Source organism: Selaginella moellendorffii, unplaced genomic scaffold (assembly GCF_000143415.4).
Source record: "Selaginella moellendorffii unplaced genomic scaffold, v1.0 SELMOscaffold_105, whole genome shotgun sequence".
Lineage (NCBI taxonomy): Eukaryota > Viridiplantae > Streptophyta > Lycopodiopsida > Selaginellales > Selaginellaceae > Selaginella > Selaginella moellendorffii.
Window position 1 is genome coordinate 108,873 of NW_003314366.1, and position 13,069 is coordinate 121,941.

General features: G+C 48.5%; 3 protein-coding genes across 4 annotated transcripts; 2 read left to right on the forward strand and 1 right to left on the reverse strand.

Moving 5' to 3' along the window:
* The first annotated feature begins 398 nt into the window (after window positions 1-398).
* Window positions 399-7,161, forward strand: LOC9647622 (mediator of RNA polymerase II transcription subunit 13). 2 transcript variants are annotated; one of them, XM_024663936.1, is made up of 21 exons: window positions 399-507; window positions 564-616; window positions 675-787; window positions 849-920; window positions 988-1,075; window positions 1,135-1,218; window positions 1,275-1,352; window positions 1,407-1,495; window positions 1,560-1,638; window positions 1,771-2,004; window positions 2,059-2,145; window positions 2,200-2,461; window positions 2,511-2,756; window positions 2,817-3,965; window positions 4,029-4,396; window positions 4,451-4,538; window positions 4,591-4,669; window positions 4,751-5,025; window positions 5,072-5,990; window positions 6,048-6,332; window positions 6,389-7,161. In XM_024663936.1, the coding sequence occupies exons 1-21, from the start codon at window positions 481-483 to the stop codon at window positions 7,060-7,062; spliced, it is 5,349 nt and encodes a 1,782-aa protein (XP_024519704.1). In that variant the 5' UTR covers window positions 399-480; the 3' UTR covers window positions 7,063-7,161. The 2 variants fall into 2 exon arrangements, with proteins under 2 accessions (XP_024519704.1, XP_024519705.1); XM_024663937.1 differs by having other exon boundaries at window positions 6,392-7,161.
* LOC112342314 (pentatricopeptide repeat-containing protein At4g02750-like) lies at window positions 7,099-9,060 on the reverse strand. The gene has a single exon (XM_024663962.1). The coding sequence runs from the start codon at window positions 9,058-9,060 to the stop codon at window positions 7,099-7,101; it is 1,962 nt and encodes a 653-aa protein (XP_024519730.1).
* Window positions 9,061-9,096: 36 nt separating this feature from the next.
* On the forward strand, window positions 9,097-11,846 carry LOC9647623 (protein arginine N-methyltransferase 1.6). The gene is made up of 14 exons (XM_002990104.2): window positions 9,097-9,308; window positions 9,360-9,567; window positions 9,613-9,738; window positions 9,789-9,944; window positions 9,996-10,114; window positions 10,170-10,234; window positions 10,290-10,537; window positions 10,601-10,819; window positions 10,876-10,949; window positions 11,004-11,097; window positions 11,146-11,295; window positions 11,352-11,426; window positions 11,481-11,589; window positions 11,641-11,846. The coding sequence occupies exons 1-14, from the start codon at window positions 9,109-9,111 to the stop codon at window positions 11,760-11,762; spliced, it is 1,965 nt and encodes a 654-aa protein (XP_002990150.1). The 5' UTR covers window positions 9,097-9,108; the 3' UTR covers window positions 11,763-11,846.
* Window positions 11,847-13,069: the final 1,223 nt, after the last annotated feature.

Consider the following 13,069-nt stretch of genomic DNA (forward strand, 5'->3'; position numbering starts at 1 on the left):
CCAGGTCATCACTGCACAACTGGACCACAATTCTGTTCCAGACATCTGCTTCGGATGCAATCTGGTCCATATCACTCCCAGCACTCGTCGCAGAAGCTGCAAAGGGCATACCTGATTCTATCCAGTGGATAAAACTCAAAGTATATGTCAAATCACCGACACCATTGCCAACAATGAAAACCCCACGAACTTTTGATTTGTCCGCAAACCATGGCTTCACCCCTCTGAAGAGCAAATCTGCGGCTTCTTGCATTGCCTGATTCTGTAGCTGAGCAATCTGAACTTCATCCAAAGGCACCACTGCAGCTACTGCTGCTTACGAATGGCCATCGTCATCTGGAACATAGTCATCTTGAAAAAATCTTTTAAACTAGAGTGGAAGCAAATCCTCGCCGCACACGTGTCCATCACTCTAGGGTTAGGGTTAGCGCGTGGCACTGGCAGTGGCGCTGGCCAAGGCGCCACAGCAGCCCCGCGACGATGATGTTCACCAATGTCTTCCGAATTGTAAGTGCTGCTGTCGCGGTTGGAGCTGTCGTTGCTGATGAATGCCGGTTTTACAGGGCGGGTTGCAAGAAGTCTCGTGGTTTCAGCTCGTTGCGGACGATTCCCAGAGGTAAGAGTGATTAGACAAACAGGAATGTAGCCTAGTGTAACGCTTTCCTCGCGAGCAGGAAGAATCAAGAATGCAGCGAAGATAAGCTCGCTAAGCAGCTCCTCGCAGCACACATTGAGCTCCAGAATGAAGGACGACTTAGTTCATGGACTTATTCGTCACAAGACAAAGGCCAGTGAAACTCGAGGCTTGGATCCATTTACTGAGTTTCTTTCTCTGTCTTTTGCTGCAGGCCAAAAGCTCAAACTGTGGCTCTTTTTACCCGGGCGTCACATTGACAGCAGGTCGTCTCTGGATTTGAGAGGTTTTGCGAACTCCACTCTTGTCTTGCTACTGCTCGAACTTATGCCACTTTGCTTTTCTTTTGGCAGTTTTAAAATCCGGAGTGTGGACCTGTCCTGGGACGTCGACGGAAGTGACAGCAGCCTTATGCCAAGCCCTTCGCAATCGCTTTGAAAGGTGAAGTAGTAATTTTTGTAGCTCTGGCCTTAGCTTATGCATTTGTATTCCCTGAGCAGGGCGCTGGGTGCTTTTGCTTACGTTCGTTTCGGTGATATGTTTGTCAAGTGCAAGAGATACACCGCAGATGATTCAGACTTCAGGTGGGGTTCGGTTTGGTCGCGTCTCTCTGCTCTTATGAATCCAAACTACTTGGCAGACGAACACTTCCGTCTTGTGAAGCTACGTTTTTTGCGAGTGAAGAAGGCGTGTTTGTCCACTTGCGCATTTCCAGAAGGTTAGGCTTCGTATGTACCGCATGGGATGCTCTAACTTGGTGTTATCGATGCAGACGAATGAGGCCTTTGGCAGCGTCAGATGTTCGAGCTGTACTTACGCAGCATCTGACCTCTTCTACACCACCGATAGAGAATCCTGCTGGTATGCAACAAAAAGCGATCGGATTGTCTCACGTTCTTTTTCCTTTTATTTTATGTTTATGTAGTCGTTGTTGCACCCTATGGTCTGACGGGATGGCTCACTGGATGCTGCCCTGGAGATCTGGTTCGACAAATATCCCAAAGGTAAAAACGAGTAGCTGCATGCTTGTGCATTGTCATTCATAGAACATTGCTGGGAAATATAGATTGCAGACAATGGACTTGCTGCTATGCAGGCTGATAGAGCCAGTGCTCGAAATACTGTTGCCATTGCAGCAAGTCTGGACCTCTGAAGGACTCTAGCATCAAAAGTTCAGTCACTCCGAGGAATGGAGGATTTGCCTCTCGAAGCTGGTATGTCGAAGTTCGCATGAGGTTCCAGCTAGCCAAAGGCAAGTCTCAGCCCAAGACGGATCAGAACCAGTGGATTGAAAAGGTTTTTATTTTCCCGCCGGAAGCTGTGGTTGTTCCGACCGTGCCTCCGATCTCTGCTCGAACTTACCTCAAAAGGTATGCTTACGAGGTGGCGTCCGCGCAAAGTATATTGATTTAAATTATCGGCAGGTGCTGGCTTCGAAAGCAGGCCGGAACACATTGGCTTGAGGACGCCTTTTCCGTAAGAAAATTTCTACCGCTTACAAATCTGGCAGGGTAAGGCTCTTTGTATCTCCTAAGGACATGCAGCTCAATGTTGATCTTGTGCAGACATAGATTACAGGCTATGGGTAAAGCTAATACTATTTGGAAGCTGAATAGCAATGGCAGCAAAAGCAGCACTAGCAGCGGTAGCGGCGGTAGCAGTATCAAAAGTAGTGACAGTAGGGGTAGCTCGGGCAGTGAAAGTGATGTGAATGATGATGGCGACTACAGAGAAGATGCAGATTCCGCCGCTACCTTGGCTGGACCAAATGGGACGATGATATCTTCGTCAGGACGCACCCCAGATGGCGATAATAAGCGTCTGCCGGTAAGCTGCTGCTACTGCCGACTTATCGATCTCTTGCGCTGCTTTTCAGGGATCAAAGCGCGGGAGAGAACACGGAAATGATATGCACAATAGTTCTAAATCTGCAAGAAGAACTAGCCCTGAGATTTCATCGTCAGCCGCAAATAATGCCGAGTCCACGAAAGGTGCACCAAGTCAGGCGGGGACACCCTGGGACTGGACCGATCAGGTTAACATGCAAAGTGATGCAGACTTTTTTGCGGAGTTCGGAGATTTTGGAGATTTCTTTGAAGGTGACGGGCTTGGTTTCGGTGAGGTATGCTGCTTCTTCTTTCGACCAGATTTTTGCCCTGACGCACACTTCGTGGCTGTGTAGCCTCCAGGGACGATGGAATCCCAATCATACATGTTCCCGTTTGACGGTGATGGGTCGAATACTCCGGGAACACAGTTTATTGAGACTTCAGATCCAATGCGACTACCGATACTGGATTTTCCTATGCTTGAGGTATTGGGTCAAGCGGAAGATTTGGAAAAGGAACAGGATACAGGCACAGTCGTCGATGAGAAGTGCGAACCAGAATCTTCACCGCCTGTTCTCGTTCCTGCCGGTCTTTCTCTAGTGGCCAAGTCCGAAGCGGCCTTGATATTTGCTTCCGAGTATGCTCCTATCGATATTACTGGTCTGGACAAGCTGGACAGAAAACCTGCATACAAACCAGATGCAAGAAAGGAAACTTCAGCTTCTCAGTCCGCAAGCTATGTTTATGGAGCGACTCCTCCACCGACGCCAAAGCTAGACTCGTACGAACGTAAAGCGCACTCTAGATGGCGGACCGAGTTTGAAGAACGGAAAAATGTAGCAGTTAACAATTTCGGCAACTTAAAGTATGGTGAAACATCGCCTACGGACAATACTCTGGTTGCGAAAACTGGTAACTCCCATCGAATACAAGGGCCACTGGCTGCTACACTTGCAACGGAGTTGGAATGTGCAATGTTTCAACTTCAACTCCACAGCGTCAAAGGATTCGCGTACTGTGCTCATCCGAACGAACATGCCAAGCTTACAGAGTCGTCTCATAAGGAATGCACTTCTGAAATAACGGACTCGTCAGATGCCTGCGACAGCTTACGGCGCAAGCCTGATCGGAAGAAAGTTCCTGAAAGAATTGCTGGAGATACGGATGACTTATCTCACGATGGGCCTCGGCCAGTTGAGGTTGGCGTATGGCGTCCAGTTGGTTTACCAAAGCCGCAGCAAAGGCCTCCGGATGGTGGCCGCGGAGTGGTTTCCAATATAGCATCTCCAGAGGTTGGCACTCCGTCTGAAATAAGTGACGCGGCCATGCAGGACATCGTCGACTTGATACCGCTTTTAGTTCAACAAGCAGCTTGTTGCAATGACATATCTCTGAATGGGGAGCATGGAGATGGTGCATTAGCTTGGCTGACTTTACAGCAGAAGCTAAGTCAACAGGATCTGAGCTGGACAAGTGATGTGTGTGATCCTTCTATCACCGAGGTGAGTGTCTGTTTTTTTTTTTTTTTCATTCAATACCAAGCTTTCTGCGGTGGTGGTGTGCAGATTTCTCCTGCTACAGTAGCAAGCATTCTTCAGTCAGATATGCGTCAGGCTGTGGGTGTTGCGTTTAGTGATATCAATGCGGCTGGTCCGTTGAGCTTGGCTGAGTGGTGTCGGGGTAAGACTCCGACAGACAATCATTCAGGACCATCTGACTCTAAGGACCTTGTCAGCAGTATAACCGGCGAGCCTATTACGCCTCCGCAATCGGCGAAGGTAGTGTCTTTGCAGGATCTGGATAATCATGCTCCGGATTTTCGTAGGAGTGGTCGAGAGGCCGAGGATGCTGCTCAGAGAAGGTTGTGTGTTGATGATGCTGAAAGTCAAGCATTATCATACGCCATGCTTCCAGTGCCTACTCTTCTCGTCGGGTATTTCTCTCTTTTGCCATTTCATTGCTGTCCTAAATAGTGTCTTCGTCTCAGATATCAAGAAGATTGGTTAAGAACGGCTCCAAGGTCTCTGCGGTACTGGGAAAAAGCTCCTTTCGAACCGTATGGCTACCCGAAATCTGTAAGGCTTTTCATTTGCTAAGTCTTCCAAATTCACTGACTCGTTTTCGAAGGTTACATACTACGTTATTTGCGCTGGTTTGGATCCTTTGCTGTGTTCCGCACTTGAGTTTTTTCAGCAACTCAGTAGTGGTAAGTCTTCAATGCCACCATTGTTGGGATTCCCCTCATTTTTTATTTTTTATTTTATTTTATTTTATTTTATTTGTGCAGTTTATGAAGCATGCAAGCTTGGAGCACACATTCCAGCCACTGTCACGGCACAAACTGTCAGCAAACGCTTGCTACCTGGATTCGTTCCAGTAGATTTTCCTTCCAAGCTTAAAGGAAGTTCCTCATCTATTAATCTGGCAAACGACTACATAACGGCTATGGATAATGGCTGGGATGTCTCCGAATTTCGAAAGTCTCTTCGAAAAGCGTGCAAATCCCTCAACCTCGGCAATTCTGTATCCCTGGAGGCTGATCATGAAAACAGCCCCAGCACGGTATGCGATGGCCACTTTGTATGTATCTTCTAACACACAAGTGCAGGTTCTTTACGTTGTAAGTCCTTCGTCGGAGCCCTCCATGGTTTTGCAAACGCTGATGGAGACCTGTCAGAGCATTGGACCGAACTTAAACATCAAAAAGGCTTCAGGGAAAAATTCAATGGAGGATGGAAAGCAACCAGTTGTCGGATTTTCTATCGGAAGGCTAGCCTTGCAAGTGGTAACTCCCGAAACGGTGATAAGGTTGAGTAGCTCGCCTGCAGCCGGGCTTGACATCCTGAAGGAGCTATCATTTGCAGTATATAACAAGCTGCGTCGTATACCATACAAAGCTGCTGAAGATACGCAACAATATGGCTTTGCATCTAAATCCCGTATGGGTTTGCAGAGCAATACTGCGATGACATGGAAAGACTGTCGGAATGTCTCATTACTGGACACTGGAAACTTACGCTGGGACAAGTCATGGTCTTCTTCCAGGCTGTTGGAAACGTCTGCTTCCGGTCCGCCAGCACCATTCCGACTCTTATACGAGCCTCTGTTTATTCTCGCGGATGGTTGTTTATTGGACCACTCTATGGGACAACTGACCAAAGCCAGAACAGAAGAGGTTTCGACACAGAGTTTTGGGATACCAGACACTGGCAGTGTAGCCGACGGGGTCTCCAGGACTAGCAGCCAGCCACTCTCTTTTCACTGCTGTTATTCGTGGACGAGCAACTGGCTGTGGCTGATCGCCGTCTGGATAGATTCCCAAGGGAAGATGCTGGACGTGAACGTATTTCCTAGTCCCCGGTGCACGCAGGATAAGGATGACTGCTCCAAAGAACTGTGTCAGCTCTTTAGTCAGGTAATGCAACAGGGTCAGCAGCTCTTGGCAACCATGTCTCGAACGGCAGGCAACAGGGGCCACACAGTTACCGTCACCCGCATGGGTGTTCTGTATGAAACCGAGTACCAAGGTATGATCAAGTTATACTTTTTCTTATCAAGCTAACTGATCCTCGACCATGCTGCAGAATGGCAACGCGTGTTTATGAACATCGCGGGAGATGAATCCAGAGCATGGCCCGTGGTGATTCGTCCGGACAGCGGCGGTGATGGTAGCTCTTTGTCCCAGCAGAGAAATGTGAGCGCAGTCGTGGGATTTCCATCGTCTCCAGGTTCGTCGTCGTCTTTTGTTTCGCGCGGCTTAAACCCAAAGCCGGAGATCAACTTCCATGCTGGGAAGCTTGCCGGTGTGACCTTGGCAACGGTGTCTGGTGACGAATCATTGCAGGTGCTGAGCCTCGCCGAATCTGCTGGTAAGCTGGAATTTCCTTCGTATCCAACTATACGCTGACTGATGTTTTCATTCCAGCAGCTTCGACATGGTCCGTAGCCAGCTCGAGTGGACTAGCCTCCGGTTTTGGCATGGCAAAAACAATCGCTTCTCTTAACGGGGCTTACCTCTTCATTCCCGCTCACGGTTTACGCTCGCTCTCCTCGTCAGACTCGGTGGCTAGCAACAAAGTCAACGCCCCGGCATTTGGACAGTGGATCCAGAGCAGAGGCTCCGTCTCTCCCGTTGCATCCGGCTACGTCATCTCCGGCCCGACCACAGCTCTACGAGCCGAGGTTGCTCAAGTTTCCATGGAGGAGGAATGGCCGAGCACGCTCCAGATCGGTCTCGTAGCACACTTTGGCTCCTCCAAGGCTCGGCAGGAGACGCAAGGAATGCGTCTGGGTGGGAATGGCTTGTGTGACAACGCCGGTAGTAGCAGCAACACTGGCGGCAGCAGTGCGGGTACAGGAAAGCAAGGCAGCAGCAGCGGCATCAAGCAGCAAATCCGCTACGTTCTAGAGCAACTTGGAGCCGAGTTTTATGGCCTGTCATGGCTGACCATCAGTCCCATGTACCTCCACCGCCGCCGACCGCTGCCTTACCACTGCGACGTAGCGCAGCGGCTGGAGAAGCTACTGGGTTACATGGAGGCGGCGGCGGAGCTATCGCCCACTGCTACCACGGCCACCGCCGCCGCCACCGCTAGCTAGAGACACTATGATTAACTATGTACATATGGGCTTCTTTTACCGGTTGACAAGTGTAGACAACAATACGTATGCTCCTCCCTCGTTTGGATTCATACTCAATACCATATTTGCGGCACGTCCACCATTCTGTAAGACTCTATGGCTTTTGCACGCCCCAAGCAAGCTAGTCCACTCCAAAACATCTGGAAAGTATGGCATGTTTGCAATGAGCTCTTCTGCCTCGTTCAGGTGTCCTGACCGGCCCAACAGATCCACAAAGCATCTATAGTGCTGCTTGCTTGGCTCCATTCCATAGTCTGCTACAACTGAAGCAAAGCACTGCCTTCCTCGCTTAACGTTTCCAGTATGGCTGCACGCCACAAGACCCAAAACAAAGCACGTCAAGTCAGGGAGGTGGAGCATCTTGAGCGAATCAAACAGTTCCAATGCCTCAAGTGATCTACCCGCATGAGCTAGGGCTGCCAGCATTGCAGCATATGAAATCAGGTCAGGCTCGGGAATCTGGGCCAGCAGCTTCAAAGCTCTGTCCAAATGCCCATTCACGGCATATGCTGTCAACAGGGTATTCCATGTAGCTGATTCGTGTTGGGGGACACTTACAAACATCCTAATGGCCTTGGCCAGATGCCCATGATGAGAGTATGCTGAAAGCATTGTGTTCCATGACAGGAGATCCTGCTCTGGCATGGAGTTGAAGTGTTGCTCCATCTCCACCATTTCATACACCCCGCTCTTGCTTTTCAAGAGTAGCATTGTGGTCCACGAGACGAGGTCGCGCTGTGGCATTTCTTCAAACAAGCACGTAGACTCCTCTATGCAACTGTGGCAGGCATATGCCGCAAGCATTGAGTTCCAGGATACAATGTCCCTGAAAGCCATTTTGGTAAACACAAGCATGGCATATTCAACGAGGCCGCTTTCTGAGAATGCAGCAATCATTGTGTTGGACGATAAGACGTCGTGATATGGCATGTCTTTGAAAATCTCTTTAGCTTCTTCAATATGCCGTGACTGGGCATATACTGCCAACATGGCATTATACGAGGCAAGGTTGCGCTGTGGCATCTCTCTAAACATCTCTTGTGACCCGACTGTATTGCCTGCCTCGCCCAAACCATAAATCAGGGCATTCCACGACACAAGATCCCATTCGGGCATGCTGTTGAAAATCTCCAAACAACGATGCCCTTGCTTGTTTTGGGCATGTGCAACAAGCATCACATTCCAGCACACGATGTCGATCTGATGGGCCTCCAGAAATATAAGCTCAGATTCCTGTAAATACCCTTCTTGGGCATACAGTGCCATGATTGTTGTCCATGAAACCAGGTTCCTTTCTGGCATCTCTTCAAGGAAGTTTGCAGATTCCTCTAGACGACCGGCTCGAGCATAGGCTGCGAGCATCCCATTCCACGTCGCCACATTCCGCAAAGGAATGCTGCCAAACAGCTGCTGGGAGAGATCCAGGCGTCCATTCTCAGAGCATGCACTGATCATGGCATTCCACGAAACAATGTCTCTCTCTGGCATTTGCTCAAAGATCTCAATCGCAGACTCTACCTCTCCACTCTGGGCATACATGCTGATCATCGTTGTGTACGTCACCTCGTTTCTAGCGGGCATTCCCTCGAACATCTCCACACACTCTTTCATATGCCCAGTTCGGGCATATCCAGCCAAGAGCACATTCCAAGGAATGACGCTCTTGTGAGGCATTGTCGCAAAGATTCTCTGGGCTTCTTCCAAAAGCCCGTTCCTTACGTAGGCAATGAGCAGGAGATCCCAGGAGAAGGAATCTTTCCTGTGGAGCGAGTCAAAGACCCGGCGGGCATTAGCGACACTAGAACACCTCCCATACATCTCGATCAGCTTGTTGCAAAGGAAGATGTCGTTGCTCGTGTCCTTGAGGATGGATTGGATCCTGGAGTGAGCTTGGAGCGCTTGAGAGGGAGTTGCAGAGCTTTGGATGAGCTCCAAGCACTGCTGCCTCCTATTCATTCATTTACTTGTTACTTATTATCTTGAGTTTAGGGTTTTAGCGAGGGAATGCTCCAGCAGCGTGTGAATGCGCTCACGGGCGAGAGCGAATGGATTCTCGTCAGCGATGGAGACGATGGCGATGGCGATGCGAGCGATGCCTTGGCGGAGAGCATGTACCTTGATATGCTGAATGATCGCGCCAGGAACACGGCATTCTCTTCCGCAATCGCGAAGCTCGGCCGCCATGGCCATGTCCTCGACATTGGGTAAGGTTAGAGATCCTTCTTTGCTGAGCTAGATAGATGCATTCTTGGCAGTGCTGGGACTGGGCTCTTGTCGATGATGGCTTGGCGGGCAATGGAAAAGCAGTGCCAGGTGACTGCTTGCGAATCGTTTCTTCCAATGTACAAGCTGGCTCGCAAAGTTTGCCGAGACAATGGGACGATGGGAGCGATCAAGCTGCTCCATATGCGCTCGGATGAGATCAAAGTCGGGGTGGACATCTCCAGCAGAGCCGATGCATTGGTACGTTCTTCTTCCGCTGGACTCTTCTACTAAGTATCTCTCCAGGTATGTGAGATTTTAGACTCGGAGTTGCTTGGAGAAGGGATAATTCCAAGCTTGAGGCACGCTCACGAGCATTTACTCCAGCCTAATGCTGCAACAGTGCCATATCGAGCTACTGTGTATGCCCAGGTATTGTAAAGTCTCTTTTCCAATCGATGGAGTTTACAACTTTTTCTTAGCTGGTCGAGTGCGACTTTCTCTGGAGATTTCACGACCTTCAAGGAGTAGAAGCTCAGCTGCAGGACGGAATGGCTTTTGCTCCCGAGGATTTCTACTCTTATTTCAAGCACAGACAACATGCTTTTCACGTAGATGAAATCCCCGGTATCAAGCTGGTAATTTAGTAGAGTTCTCTTACAAGTTACCAAAAACCCGTGGTGTTGCAGCTTTCTGAGCCGTTTGAAGCTTTCACTCTTGACTTTTATAGAGCTCCAGATGTGTGTGGACAATTCACTCGAGCCGTGCATGTCAACATGTCTGGGACTGCTCACGCAATAGTTTCATGGTACGAAACTTGCTCAGATTCGCTTTCGCTTTCCTCTCTGATTGAACTTGACAAGGTGGGTGCTGCAGCTTGACAAAGATGGCTTGATTTGCTACTCAACTGCTCCTCGTTGGGTCAAAGGTTTGTTTTCCTGTTTGATTCTTTGAGTAGCTCCTTCTAAGAGGGTAATTCTCAGGCGCAAGTGATTGGTGTGACCATTGGAAACAATGTGTCTGGTTTCTTCCTGGACAAGGTATTTCGGTGGAGCAGCACTCAGAGCTTTGCGTCGTAGTCAGCCACGATGAAACCTCAGTGCGGTATGACATCAATGGTGGTGGACGCTGCAATAGTTTTACGTCTGGTTTCAAGCTGAGCCCACAAAGGTGTCGCATGCTTGGGGACGGTAGCAGGCGTTCTATCATACGTTCTGTCATTCAGAAAGCTGTAAGTAAGTCCCCTTTGAATCTATTCTTACTCATTTTTTCTTCTTTTTTTCTTTATGTCCAGCTTGGAGAGCGAGAAGTTGGAAACTGTCTCATTCTGGATGACGGTCTGATGAGCGCCGTGTGTGCTCTATCTACAGTACATGGGTCCTGCCATGTGGCTGGGTTGTTCCCAGGCTGTAGAAGAGATGGCTTGAAGTACTTGGCGAGCGTCGCGAGCAAGTTGTCTATAATACACAAAGATGTCAAGCATCTCACCCGGGACGATTTCAAGGGACATGAAGTATACAGTCTTGCAACTCCATTGGATATTGACGGGTTTTTTTCTTTTCGCAACAGGTGGATGTTCTTTTAGCAGAGCCTTATTATGCCACGTACGAGCATGCGTTGCCGTGGAAGCAGCTGCGGTTTTGGTTAGTTTTCGTTTTCTTATGAGTTGGAAGTCGTTTAAAGCAGTGAGATTCCAGGTACGAGAGAACGACGCTAAGTCCGTTGCTATCAGAGAATCCTATTATAGTTCCTTGCCTTGGAATTCTCTATGGGATGGCTTGTTATCTTCCTGTAAGTTTTTTTGAGACGTCAAAAGGATTTCACTTTTTGTAAAAACAGGATTTGTGGCAAAGCCGTTGTTGCCTTGAAGGCGTTGAAGGGTTTGACCACAGCTTAGTTAATTCAATGCTTGGAGCATGTGGAAACCTTCCAGATGGCCAAGACAGTCCAATTTTACCATTTTCAGTATGGCAATGTGGACGACATGAGGTTTGTATTTTTTACGTGAAACAAGGGGCTTAACTCGAATTTTGTGTTGTGGTCAGTCATTGACAAAACCGTTTCCACTGCTCGAGTTCAACATGCGTGAGGAAATTCACAGTCTAAGTGTATTTGCAAAGGTTAGTCATTTTAGGTGGCATGGCACCACTGAACGTTTTCGGCATTTAGCACAGGTTACCTTCGTAAAGAGTGGACTTTGCCATGGAGTTGTCCTGTGGATGGACTGGGTGATGGATCCCGAGAACAAAGATTTGGTACTTTCAACGGGACATGTAAATCCAAGTGAGTAAGATCTCATCTCAACGAGTTTGTTCCTGACTAGTCATTTTTTAGGCGGCAGCTGGAAGCAGGGTGTCAAGCTTTTCCGAAAACCACTGCAAGTCACTGAGACTTTAGAGCTCAATGCGTCCTTCAATGCACAGACTGGAGAGATCAGCGTCACTCAGATGGTGTGAAGTCACAAATATCGACTCTGTTGCATTTTGGAAAGATGAAAATCAATATTAAACAAATGTAAGTAAAGTTCATAGTTCTTCGTTTCTTCATCCTTCAAGCAGATGGTGTCAATGCATGGTAACTTCCGCCACCTCTCAATTGCTGAGTTATATACCACCAAAATCCTGTCTGCGTTGTCCACTTCCACTTCTCCCTCGTCATCGTCGTTGTGAACCAGCATTGAATGCCCGAAACCCATATCCCACAAACTTCCTGGGGACCTCAAGGATCTGGCACTGCGCCCGAGAATGGGAGCGCTCTCAAAAAGTCGAGCATCTTGCCACTGCACGCCACAAACTGGTGAGGGTCAATGTCATCACCCAACGTCCTCTCGTTCGACGACTCCTCCGAGAAGATGGAGCCGGCATCCACATCGCCACGCCCTGCCAAACACTGCGCAGCGCATGGAGCAGATCTTGCTGGAGATAATATCTCGACTCCTGACCCAAGCGAACAATCTTAAAATCTTAAAAGTCTTGAAGGACGCAGTGTCACCGCATGGTTTTACCATGTGCCACGTGTTCGTTACTCGTGAGAGGCCTTGTGATTCCAGAAATGATAAACCTCGAGCTCTAAACTCTCCATAAATTTTCTTAGTTTTTAACTTTTCTCTTTTCCGGTTCAAATCGCGTGGCTGCTGACTTGCATTTAAAAGCTTATACCTCCAACCAAACACAACGGGATCAAGGAGTTTTGCATCTAGGACAATCAATTCCATGCACTCTCTCATGAGAGTTTGGATATTGATCCTCTCGAATCCAACACTGATATATCGGAGGTGTACGAACTTTTGTTCGCTCTCCGTTCCTTCTTTGACCTAGAACACAACATGAGATGATTAAGAGCATCGTTTCCTCAACTTGGATTCTGTCTGTCCGGTGAACGGTGACCGCGTCTTTCAATTCACAAAAGTCAATGTAAGTCAATCAATAAAACTCGTCTGCCATCGACAAGCTCAATTTTGGCAAGATAGGCATCCGTCTGAAGCCACAGATATTGATTCTAAAAAAACATCAAACAAAGTACATTCGAGTTCATGCCATCTTTTTTCGCTTCAAGTTCTTAGCTTCTATCAAGCAGATGGTGTTGTTAGGCCTGAAGTAAACAGCTTCACACGCATGCTCGTTATATATGGTAGTTTCTGCCACGTGAGCTATACACTGGTACCAAAATCCTGTCATCGCCAACTTCCTCTTCTTCCTCCTGCTTCTCATCTGGAACCGTGTTTGCCCCTCCCTCTTGCTTGCTCTTCTCTTCCTGGTCTTCC